The 12862-nt window shown below is 43.0% G+C and overlaps 2 protein-coding genes across 9 annotated transcripts in view; one reads left to right on the top strand and one right to left on the bottom strand.

Annotated features, from left to right (window-relative positions):
• LOC144892419 (uncharacterized) overlaps positions 1–12862 on the bottom strand; it is a 748105-nt gene that overhangs the window by 248140 nt on the left and 487103 nt on the right. The window lies entirely within an intron of this gene.
• The window catches only part of LOC137426758 (uncharacterized), a 72862-nt gene that overhangs the window by 11231 nt on the left and 48769 nt on the right, over positions 1–12862 (top strand). For 2 of the 8 annotated variants that reach the window (XM_078779052.1, XM_068115606.2), the window contains exon 4: positions 7783–7938. The exons of the other annotated variants lie outside the window; for them this stretch is intronic. In XM_078779052.1, coding sequence (XP_078635178.1) covers positions 7783–7938 — 156 coding nt within the window. The remainder of the gene's footprint in view (positions 1–7782; positions 7939–12862) is intronic. 8 annotated transcript variants of the gene reach the window in all.

Genomic DNA, 12862 nt, shown 5'->3' with positions numbered 1-12862 from the left:
CTTCTCTGCCTCTCTGGCGTCTCTTGTGCTTGCAAACGTGACAAAGCCGAACCCTCTTGACCGTTGCGTTTCCCTGTCTTTTACCACCCGCACTTCCACCAGCGGCCCATATCTGTTGAAGACAGAGGTCAGAACTTCTTCCTCTGTGTTGAAGTTCAGTCCCCCTACAAATAACTTGGAACTTTTGTCGCCATCCCGAGCGGGGGTGGTGTTATTTCCCCTGCGGGGCTCTTTACCCACCCTCGGGTTACCATAAATTTGCCTCCCGGCCAAATCATTCCCGATAATCGCAGATACTCCCTCTACAGGAAGCGTGGCTTGTAAACCGACGGTGACCGGTCCTGACACCAAATCGGATTCCAAATGGATGACATGAAGTGGGGCACTAACACAGCCACCGATCCCTTGTAACCGAACACTATCACCAGTTGCGGTACTCTTTGACAATGGCAAAATGCCTTCAAGCATTAAGGATTGATGGGCTCCTGTGTCCCTCAACACCCTAACCGGTCTTGGGTTAGTCAAGTCTCCCTTGAGTGAGACCAACCCCTCATAAATAAATGGTTGGTAACTCTTCTGTGGGCGATTTCTTACGTTTGCCATCGCATTCGGAGTTGTACTAGTCGGACTCTGCTCTGGGTTGTCCCTTTTCATGAGGTAACAACTGGACATCAAGTGTCCAGGTTTTTTGCAAAAGGCGCAAGTAGGCCCGGAGGAAAAACTCGTGGTCTGCCTCGGGCCCCCCGGGAAATAAGTTTGTCTTGGGCCCGTAGCCCCCTGATTTCGAACAGTTCGGGTATCAGCGTTGTCCCCATATTCATCTCGAGGCCGCCGCCATGTATGGTCGTTCTCCGCACCGGATGTTCCATAACTCCCCTGCTGAAGTCTAGGCGAGGAGTTAGGTTTGTGGACCCCTATCCGGTGTGTTAAGGCATAATCATCTGCCATGGTGGCTGCGTCCCACAACTTCGGTACTTTCTTTTCCTGCAGGTACACTTTGATGTCCTCGTGGACACACTGTTGAAATTCCTCCACCAGCATCAGGTCACGCAATGCTTCGAAGTCGTTCCCGACTCCTTTTGACTCACACCACCGATCAAACATGTTTTCTTTCACTCTAGCAAACTCCACATGGGTCTCACTCTCCCTCTTCCTGGCATTCCTGAATTTTTGCTGGTAAGCTTCCGGAACCAACTCATAGGCTTTGAGGATGTGCTTCTTCAATACCTCATAATCTGCACATTGGTCCATTGGTAGCGCCGAATAAATCTCTTGAGCTTTTCCCACCAGCACACTTTGCACTAGTATGGTCCAGGCCTCCTCCGGCCAGTTTAACTGTCGAGCCACTTTCTCAAAGTGTGGAAAAAATTTAGCGACTTCCTTTTCACTGAAGGGTGGAACCAGCCTCACATGTCTGCCCACATCCCAGGTGTTCTGGCTAGGTGTCGACCCCGTCAGCAAGGGTGGTACCTCTCCCCGTTCTCTCATTAACTCCAGCTCCTTGAATTTAATTTCTTGCTGAAGCTCCATGTCACGTTCCTTTAATTCCCTCCCGCTTTTCTCTCCTCTGCTTCGAGGTCCCTTGCAGCTCTCCTCTCCTCTGCTTTTCTCCCTTCTAACCTTTCCTGGAGTTCTCGTTCCACTCTCCTTTCCTCTGCTTGTTTCTCTTCTCTCCTCTCTTCTGCTTTCCTTTCTTCTTCTGCTCTTTCCTTTTCTGCTTTCCTTTCTTCTTCTGCTCTTTCCTTTTCTGCTTTCCTTTCTTCTTCTTTTAACCTTTCCTGGAGTTCTCGTTCCACTCTCCTTTCCTCTGCTTGTTTCTCTTCTCTCCTCTCTTCTGCTTTCCTTTCTTCTTCTGCTCTTTCCTTTTCTGCGTTCCTTTCTTCTTCTGCTCTTTCCTTTTCTGCTTTCCTTTCTTCTTCTTTGATCCGTTCCTGGCTCCGTAATTGCAACTCCAGTTTCCGGAGCTCAACGTCTTCTGGTTCTTCGGGTAGCCACTCCCAGGCTAACTCGTCCCATGTTCCTAATCCCACCATAGATTGTATCACCGTGGTCTGCAACTCTGCCTTCCTCAAATTAGTTCGGACCTCCAAGTTAAAATGCTTCGCCAATTTCAAGAGGTCCGCTTTTAGCAACGCTCGGAACTGTGCCTCACTAGGTGTTACCGCAAAGTTCTGTGCAACAAACGCCATGGTGACTATCGTTAACACCTGTTAACCTTCACCCAAGACTTTACCACAATTTCTCAAAAATTTACCAATTAATAATTAATTAATTAATTTTAATTAATAAAAACTATTATTTTATTATGTTATACAATTTTAAATCCCGGACGAGCCCCCAATTCTGTTACGTGGTCCTCCCGGTGACTACCTGGTCTCGGTGACCCCCGGACTGTGAGAGGAACTCCGCCAGAAAGTTCTATTATGTATGCGCTTTCGTAACGCAATCAATATGAATTTCAATCAATAAGAAACCCCACACCAAGGATCCGGAATAATCAAGGATAAATTCCCCGAGCAATCAACAACCATCAACAATCCGCAATCAATATTATAAAGATGTAAACTCATCTACAATAACTCTAAGATGGCCATCTTATACATTCCTCACGTGAGCCCCACTCCCGACTCCCTCCATGGTCAATGTCTCTCTCAATGTCTCCGTACTCCTGTAGTTCGATCCCCGCACGTGGGCGGTTGAACGGACCCTTCCTGACGTGCTTCCACCGGGCACGTCCCGTACTGGGAACCATGGCTGCAGCGCACACTTCCTGGCCAAGCCAAGCGGGTAAAGCAAAGTGGGCAAAGCAATACGCGGCTTGCCCAGCGCGCGAGGCCCAAGGTGCGACCCGTACGCGGCCTTGTAGACGGTGCGGCGAACTGTGCCGGACGCTTGGTTTCGTGCACGAACCCACGGTGACTTGACGTGTCAAAGGGTAGTTACACGTCCCGGTAGCTCCTCTCGCCAGACGGGCTTTTAAACGCCGATTCTGTGACGTTGCTCAATAGCGATACCGCTCGCGTCCGAGCTCGGCGAGGAAGAAGAAGGTCGTCGCTTCTCTAGGACCTCGTGTCTTTTCTTCTTCCGTTTCCGGTCTCCTTTTTCCCAGAAGGACTCCTGACCCTTTAATCACAACAACCTTCAATTGACTACACATTAATAAGCAAAGACCTGAATAGTAATTCACATACATTCACATAAATCCGTAACAATATCACATAACCCATAATGGAGCCGAGTTTGTCCAGGTCAGGTCAATGGATGTCTTGTCAGAAGCATTTTATAACATCAGTGTAAAACACTTGCTTTACTTGTTTATTCAGTAGGGACAAATTTGCAGTGTACGAGCCCCATGTGGTTGTAAAAGTTCGTTTGTGTTGCCACACAAGTCTTCTGCATTTACACATTCAGTTTGATGAGGAATGTAAAAAACACTCAGAAGTTTGAGATTTGGATTTGATGGCTTGTGTGCTCCCAATTCACACAGAATGGTGCACCCAGTGTCTGTCATCAATAGTGCAATGTCATTTCAAAAGCATTTGTTGGGAAGAAGGATGCCCTCCAGAAGGACAGCATTGCTCTGTTTTTCTATTGATTAAAGGCTCTTAGTAAAACTTCAGCATATATCTCATGCAGGACAAAGACATTATTAGATGTCAGTTTACTTGATGTGAATCACAATGACGCGAGAGACATGCAGTCTCTCGTATTTAAAACTTGGGTCTGAACATCATGATAATGGTGAGACCTTCTTTTTTGCCTCCGCAACCTATGGTGCCAGAAGCATTAGTTATCGGGTTGCCCGTCTGTGTATGCGTAGTAGATTATTGTTATCGCAATAACTTGTGAACTGCTTCAGGAATTTTGACCAAACTTGGTGCAAGTACGTATTATGATGCAGAGATGAACCGATGCAATTTCGGGTCAAAAGGTCAAAGGTATAAGGTCATGTGACCTTTAAGTGAAAATCTTTGCAACAATTTGTGAACAACATTTCAATGAAACTTGACACAAGTATGGACTACGATACAAATTTGAACCAAGTCAACTCTGGGGTTCATCAGGTCACAGGTCATGTGCCCTTTGAAAATATTTTTGGCCGATCATAACTCAAGTTAGAAGCATCTTATCTTTTCTCTTTTCTACTTATCTCTCTTTTTTCTTTCACACTGTCTCTCATGGGGCCGTTAATTGAGATCAAACGTAACATTGGGTTGACATTTAATGTAAACGTCAATAGATGCATATCCATTGACACATTTGTGTCATATTCCGTTTTCTAGTTTTATTTTAAGCATCGGTTCAGATAGGAATGCTAAACAAGCTAAACGATTTTTTTTTTTTTGATTTTTTTTTTACAATAGAAGATTGTTTGTATCAATTTCCATCGTGAGAACCGTTAGCCTATTATTCCACAGTTGTTTTTTTTAGACAGGTAACTGCATTGTCCTACAAAGGTAAAGTTTCTCCATTCCGATAGTCATTCTAAACATGAAATGAACGTTCATGTTTGCTTTTTGCTTGCTCACACGGGTTGTGGTGAAACCTATGATGTGCCATGAACATCGCTTTACTAAATCCTTGTCTAAATCGTGGGACGAGTGCTGCCCTAACTTTCTGTTCATGACATCTGACAGCACAACATTGAATCTTCCCCTATGGTATAATGGAGCAAACTATTGCAGTAAAATATGATGTGGGAACCATTTTTGGAATCTCTTACACGTACGTATACAAGTATCAAAACATAACTACTGTATTAAAGCAACAGTATTTTTATTATCCCCACACTTTGTGTAAATAAATAAATAAAAGGGGGGATATGGTAATCAACTCCATCTGTCTGTCCATCCGTTACACTATCTCCTCCTAAACAGTTTGGCAGAAAATTGAAGTTGCCATTTGGAGTGAAATACTGAAGAGTATGGGGAAAACAGGGTGATATTTTTATCCCCACACTTCTTAGGAAAAAAAAAAAAAGTTGGGTGAGGGGGATGGGATATTGTAATCGGCTCCGCCTGCCCATCCATCCATTCATCCATCACACTATCTCCTCTGAAATGGAAGAAATTCAGAAATTCACCAACGTTGATCATTATGATCACGACATGGCATGAAGGTGCAAGAGCAGTATCATTTTCGTTCTGCCCCATGAGACGGGGTTAAAAGGTCAAGTAGCAAAACATGCAATTGCAGGCACATTTTAAAACATTTTCTTATGAGACTTTGTTTATGCAATCAAGAGTGGTGGACACATGAAAAATGTAACCTTTTTTTTTGATCCCAGGTTCTTACCCCAGTGGTCAGAGGCCAAAATGGGAAAATAATTTTTAGCCGCGTCGCAGACGCTGCTCATAGAGTGCCCTCTGCTGTTGTTGTTGTTCTTCTTCTTGTTCTTCTTGTTCTTGCAGAGAAGACAAAACCTCAAAGCTCCACCCATTCCGGGAGAGCCTTCATATAAACAAATATCCACCATTTTATTAACTCGCATAGCTTTGAGGCCTGTTTTGTAGGTCCGTGGTGTCTTCCTCTCTCACACAGTTTTATTTCAAATCAAATTCGATATATCATTTCATTTTTCACAGTCGCTAACATAGTTTTAGACTCGGTTGAAAAAAAACGGGAAGAAAATCCGATGAAAGTTGCCCTTTATAGAACGAAATGAATTCTCAAAGGCCTGTAACTTCAAGTCCATTGAGATTTTTTTTTTTTTAATCGCGGCATGGTCAGTCATACACCGCCCAAAATAAGAGACGGGAAAATGCCGAGATATATATATTTTGTTTAAATCGCGGCATGGTCAGTCATACACCGCCCGAAATAACAGACGGGAAAATGCCGAGATATATAAAAAATTCGTCCATTTGATGACAATCGTCACGATGAAATATTTAATTTATACGTCGTCACAATAATGTGGAGAGAGGAGCATAGCTTTGTTCACGTGTCGCCACACACGGGAAATTGCTGAGATATATATTTTTAAAATCGCGGCATGGTCAGTCATACACCGCCTGAAATAACAGACGGGAAAATGCCGAGATATATTAAAAATTCGTCGCCACACACGGGAAATTGCCGAGATATATTTTCACTTTGCACAAAAATAACATCAAGTAATCGAATCAATAGGAATGTCCTGTGCCTATAACATCGACGTTATAGGCACAGCTGCATCTAGGCATTGTGTAACATCGATGCGGCTTTTGTTTTAATTAAAACTTTTTGTACTTGTTAACTCTAACTTTGATATTTGGTCATTCCAAGTGGAAGTCTTTCCTTTATTTCAACCTTGCTTTTGGTGGGAAGCGTGGGGATTTGCGATGGCAAGTCATCAACTCATCAAATGTTAGGGATGGCCACAGAGGGTATTACAAGCAGGGGAGGTTATCCTTAATCCCGAACTACTAATTAACATGGCATCACCCCTCGTATGATGCACATTTTAACACAACCTGAAGCTACTTTTTCCCTACTTATTACAATCGAAATGCTCCTACGTGTCACACGGTCTATTGTTTTACGAGTTATCAAGTGACCACTATATACGTTATGTGTGTGTGTCTGTGTGTGTGTCTGTCTGTCTGCAGCATAACTACCCGATGATATCATCCGATCTTGATGAAACTTGGGTGGGAGGTTGATATCATGATCTAGTTGTGTCCTGCTTAGAGTGGGCGTATTGCGCCCATTGTGGGCAGAGCCACGCCCGAAAAAGATGTCTTTTTAGGGGGTAATCAATGTCAAGCTACATCTTCTCCAAGGGGTTTGGTGGAATCTGACAGGGCTTCGATATTTGGTTCGGCCAACGTCATGTGTCTAGCCCAACGGAGCTCGATTTTTCATTTTTGCCCCAAGGTCAAGGTCACAATGTCACAAAATTTAGAAAAGTCAATTTTTGATGGTTTTATTACATTGTTCGCTTCCTGATAGGGTGAAATGTCGTGCATGATCTTATATTATCACATACATAATGAAATACAAGTTTTCCAACAAATTTCAGAATCCTTGACCTTTGACCTTTGAAGGTCACAAAGGTCAAAGTTTCAAAGTTGTCGGAATCAAACTGACTTTTCGGTATGTGTAGCTAACTAACCTCATAACTGATTATACATTATTTTCTATCTCATTTCGAGGTCAGTAACCTTCGTTTTGACATTTCAAGGTCACAAAGGTCAAATTTTCAAAGTTGTCGGAATCGAACTGAATTTTCGGTATTGTGTAGCTAACGTCTCATAACAGATAATACATTCCTATTTATATATTTTCAATGTCTGTTTGACCTTTGTCATTGAATATCACTCGCTCGTGAACCAAGGTCGTCTCCTGACTTGTGCTATTTCTATTCAATCCTAGCTTTCCGACGGTATTCTCTAATCTACCCCCATAAACATAACAATACATTGCTTTATAATGTTGTATGTAATCTATTTTCTCACAACGGTATTTGTATTTTCAAGGTTATTTATCAAATAATGTCATTTGATTTATTCCCATTTCAAGTATTATCACATAAATAACGATTGCTTAAGTGTTGGTTGAATGTCAGCATTGCTGCTACTGGAAGGGTGTGTGCATGTGTGGGTGCGTGTGCACCCGCACGCACAATGCAAGGGCAATGAAAGAAACGGTGCTGAAGGTCACCAGACACAACTCGGAAGTCCATACGATTCTACTTCCTGTGATTGGCAATACCTTTACATAACAAAGGCAAACTATTGTGAAAAGCATCCATTGCTGTCATTCCAGAGATAAGACATTTACTGATATTTTTGCATGCAGGTGAACTGGATGCTGGTCCAATGGATGAAAAACATTTTGGCATTCGTATCACTATTCCCTCCTCTTCTCAAGAGCTTTTGAGCAACGTACACGTGAAGCAAGAGTCGTGCTCTGCTCCTAAACAAGAGCCTGCATTTGAAACTACCTCTACAGTTGGTGAGTACAACCATTTTTGTACATGCTACTGAATTAAATTCCTCTATTTCTAAGTTCAGTCAACTGCTCATCGACTATAAATGGATGAGTTGTGTGTTGTTTGTTTGTTTGTGTTGTGTTGTGTTGTGTTGTGTTAGTGTTAATGTTTGTGTTAGTGTTACTTTTTGTGTCTTTATTACGTATGCCTATTAATTAATTACGTACTATTCACATCCTTTGAAACCCTTTAAGACTGCTGAGACCACTTAGACCTTGGAAGACCCTTTAACACTTGAGACCCAAAAGACCCAGATGACCCAAAAGTCCCCAATGACCCAAAAAGTCCTTGATGAACGAAAAGGCCCTGAGGACCCAAAATACCTAGATGACCCAAAAGACCCAGATGACCCAAAAGTCCTTAATGACCCAAAGGACCCAAAAGGCCCCCCTGAGTCCGGCAGATATGCTACAAGGCTGTGAAGACCAATTAAAATTTGGTACAACGGACTAACGGGCCCCCTCGTCAACCAAAACTGGGAAGTCGAGCGTAAGTTGGCATTGCACCACTTGCATTCTTGGTGGTGTTCATGGTTCATTAAATCGATTGTTAGTTAATCTTAGTGACCAAATTTGTGTGACGATCTGTGAGAAACTATGTGCATCCTCTGTGAATTTTTCGAGCAGTATGATCTTAAAAGAGGTTGTCCCAGAAGTTTCTGGAAGCAATTTTTATGCCTCAGCAGCAAAAGGCCGGAGGCATTGTTTTTTTTTGTTGTCTATTAATTACGTACCACGTTGTCCAATTTAATCCATCCGGCTGCTGTCCTTTAATTGAATCCATCCGGCTATCAGGCAGTCCATGTGACGTTTAATTTAAAATATTTTTCTCACCACAATAACTTGTGAACCACTGAAGGGATGTAAACCAAACTTGGCACAAGTATGGACTGCGATACAAAGATGAACCAATTCAATTTGGGGTTCAACAGGTCAAAGATAATGTGCCCTTTGAAAATAGTTTTGCCGATCATAACTCGAGTTAGAAGCATCTGATATTTTCTCTCTTCTATTTATCTCAATTCTTTCTCACGCTCTCTCCCCTCTCCCTCTCTCTCCCCTCTCCCTCTCTCTCTTCCTCTCTCTCTCTCTCTCCCTCTCTCTCCCTCTCTCTCTCTCCCTCTCTCTCCCTCTCTCTCCCTCTCTCTCCCTCTCTCTCTCTCTCTCTCCCTCTCTCTCTCTCCCTCTCTCTCCCTCTCTCTCCCTCTCTCTCCCTCTCTCTCCCTCTCTCTCTCTCTCTCTCCCTCTCTCTCCCTCTCTCTCCCTCTCTCTCCCTCTCTCTCCCTCTCTCTCCCTCTCTCTCTCTCTCTCTCTCTCCCTCTCTCTCCCTCTCTCTCCCTCTCTCTCCCTCTCTCTCCCTCTCTCTCCCTCTCTCTCCCTCTCTCTCCCTCTCTCTCCCTCTCTCTCCCTCTCTCCCTTCCACTCCGTCTCTCATGTGACCTTTAATTATTCTCGTCCCAAAGGGGATGCGAGACTATTGCAATGCTCCTGTCTGTATGTCCACAGCCATATACTTTTGCTTTTAAAATGTTTTTCTCTACAACCACTTGTCTGATCGATGCAAAACTTTAAACAAAAGAGAGGCTCCCAATGGAGAATATTTTATGGCTAACCCTGACGTCGTATGTCACATGGTGTGGCAGCCATATTGCATTAAAGGAAAAAAATGTACATTTCCTCTGAAACCACTCAACGAAAAAAATTGAAACTACGCATATGTCATCAGCTCCCCATGCGTTAAATAGGGTGATAACGATAACGTCATCGGTGAAGTAATATTCCAGTCATAAATGGTTGAATTGAAATCTTTACCCGAATTTTTAAAAACTTCATATGTCTGATTTGTGACCCGATGTGAGGGAAGAATTAAATTTACAACATGCATAACCCATGCCAAAAAACTATGTAAAATAATAGGGTCCATGGATGATATCAGTGTATGGCCATGGTTAACCGTGGTATTTTTATTCAGAATGAACGCGCAAGGCAAGACTATGCCCTCTACGAGTCTAGTTTTTCATATGACCTTTAATTGAGATCAAAAATAAAAGTGGGTTGACATATAACGTAGGAGGAGGCATACACAAAGTCCGATTCGTGTCAAATGATATATTATATTTTGTTTTGTCATACATTTTTTGAAACTTCGATGGAAGTAGCAAACACTTGTGTGATGCATGTCCAGACATTTTCGCCCTGCTGCCTTCATTGCTTTGTTGGCTTTTGACAAATCGGCATGGCGATTTGTTTTCGTAACAGCATTGTGTGCAGTTTTTATTTATTTATTTGCATTTTTCAGTTGTTTGTGGTACGTCAATATGTCAACACCTGCAAGAAAAGTTTACTGACAGAGTAATGAGCCAAAGACAGAAATACAAATGGATAGCAAATGTTCTGACTTTTGCTGAGTTGTGGCACGAAGTTGGGAGGCTCCCTCTTCATTCTGGAAAAAAGGAATACTAGTCCAAGGAATGTCTACCATTTTTTTTTTTTTTTTTTTTTTGTATACAAGATCGAGGCTCGTGAAAGAGCGAACATTAATCACACAGAAAGACAAACCGACACACAAAACATATAACATCGGGAGCGGCAGACAAGATGGGGAGAGAGGGGGAAGGACACAAACACAACATTTGAGAGCAGGGACCGAGAGACATGGAGACATCGAGAGATCTGAGAGAGGGCGAGGGCTTTGGGGGGGGGGGGGGGGGCATGGGAAGGGGGCGGTGGGAGAGGTATAAAACATATGGACACTGCCAGGACTTCCAGGAAAGAAGTTGGAATTTCAAACAAGGTGGATCTGGGGTGAATTAGCGGGGGTAGAAAAGATCAAGGTTTTGGATGGGGGAAGATAAGAGATGGTGGTGAACAGCTGTTTTAAAGACCTGGAGGGAGGAGTGGGATTGAAGGGAGTGAGGGAGTTTGTTCCAGAGGCGGGAGAAAAGAGGAATGAAAGAGTGAAGGTGAGCAGAGAGCCGAGATTTCGGCAGTTTAACCATCAGAGGGTTGCTGGCAGATCTTGTGCGACCTGTAGGAATATTTGGGGGACAGAGCACAGAGAGAGCTGGGGGTGCAAGGCCGGAGAGGAGTCGGTAGAAGACAGAAAGACCACCTACCTGCCTGCGGTGAGTGAGTGAAAGGCCCTCAGAGATAGCTTCATCGCGGGAGATTCCAATAATTCTGAAAGCTTTGGTTTCAACAGCGTGAAGCCGAGCTAGGTGTGAGGCAGGAGCACCGGCCCATAGGGGAGAACAGTTTCTCCCATATGGGAGAACATACCATGATTCAGAATTTCTTCTCCCCCTCCCACTACAGGCCCCACCCTAACAATACATCCACGTGTCTCTGTAAAATCATGCTAATTGCTCAGGACTGCACGAGAGAGAAAGGCACTTTGAGTACAGGATACTGAAGAGCTAATGTACTGCTTACCTAACCACATGAAGCATTGAAAGCTGAAAAGTTACAGTCGATTTTCTGTTGTTGACCATTATGATCTATTTGGCCCAATCAAAGCACCGTTTCTGTGGAAGACACTTTCCCAGTGTTGAAGAACTTCCAAAGTACTTCAAGAGATGGGCTAAGAGGAAAAGATTCAGACTTTTGATGAAGGCACACACAATCTACATATTCTTGATGGTAGAAGTGCATTGATTACCTCTGCCACCGAAGGTGGATGAGGGTTATGTTTTCACCCCTGACTGTTTGTTATGACAAAAATTAGAAAATTTTCATCATATGTTGGTCTGTCTTGTTTTTTGTCTGTTTATTTGTCTGTGAGTGTGATAACTTGTGAATGCTTTCAGCTATGTTCGTCACTTTACCAGAGGATTACGAAGGAAAAAAGTGCGGCTGTCAATGTGATTGTCTGTTTGTGAACAAGATATCTCAAATGTTGTGAACTGATTTGGCTGAAGTTTGGTGGAGAGGTTGGGTATGTTACAAGGACGAAATGGTTAGAATTTGAGCAAAATCCAGATCCAGATCTGAGAATTTTTAGTGATTCTTTACCATTGAGAAATGAGACAAAAAAACGATATATAGCAGGATCGCTCAAAAAGTTGTGGATGGATTATTACAAAACTATGTGGATGGGTTGGTACGGCGACAAGAACAAGCCAATTAGATTTTGGTTCAGTTCCGAATCCAGATCCGGCCTATCGGTGGGATACAAAACGTAAACTCTTCAGCCTGGCAGAGGTATGTGCTCCACTGAGTGACGTTCTAGTTCAAACGAGCTATTTCAAGAACTGTTACATATACCTGTACATACCAGAGCGTTCACAGAACACAATACCACAGAGTGTTCAAGTATATACTCCAATTTTAAATACAATCATGATTTTAAAGATGGTTTTAAAATGCCGGAAGTTTAGCACTATTGAAGTAGTCCTATACACCACCATATAGAACAAAATCCAAGTAGAGTATTGCTAAGCTGACAGTCTTTGGAAGTATTATGAAGGCGATTTATGTTCTAAATTGTTCAAGTATATCATTCAATTGAAATAAAGGTTTAAAGAGTTTTAAAGGCATCTATCTATAATTCCAGTAATCTCTGTGTGTATGTGTGTCTGTGTGTCTGTGACCGCTGTTTCTCGACAACCACGGGTCCGATATACTTGAAACTTGCCAGGTATATTGCTGGGGACCCGAGGATGTGCCTTTTCAAGGTTTCATATTAATCGGACAAGTAGTTACCGAGCTATGGTGATTTAGCCGTTCGGCGTTCGCTTTGGCTTTGCGAATGGACCAAACCATTTCATGTAAATAGAGGGGGGGGTTCTGTGGTCGTTGCGAATGGACCAAACCATTTCATGTAAATAGAGGGGGGGGTTCTGTGGTCGTTACTGCCACGTGGTTTCAAAGTTTTTTTTTGTTGTTGTTG

This window comes from Myxine glutinosa, chromosome 5 (genome assembly GCF_964187855.1).
Source record: "Myxine glutinosa chromosome 5, kmMyxGlut1.1, whole genome shotgun sequence".
NCBI lineage: Eukaryota > Metazoa > Chordata > Myxini > Myxiniformes > Myxinidae > Myxine > Myxine glutinosa.
This window is presented reverse-complemented; position numbering and strand designations above follow the sequence as displayed.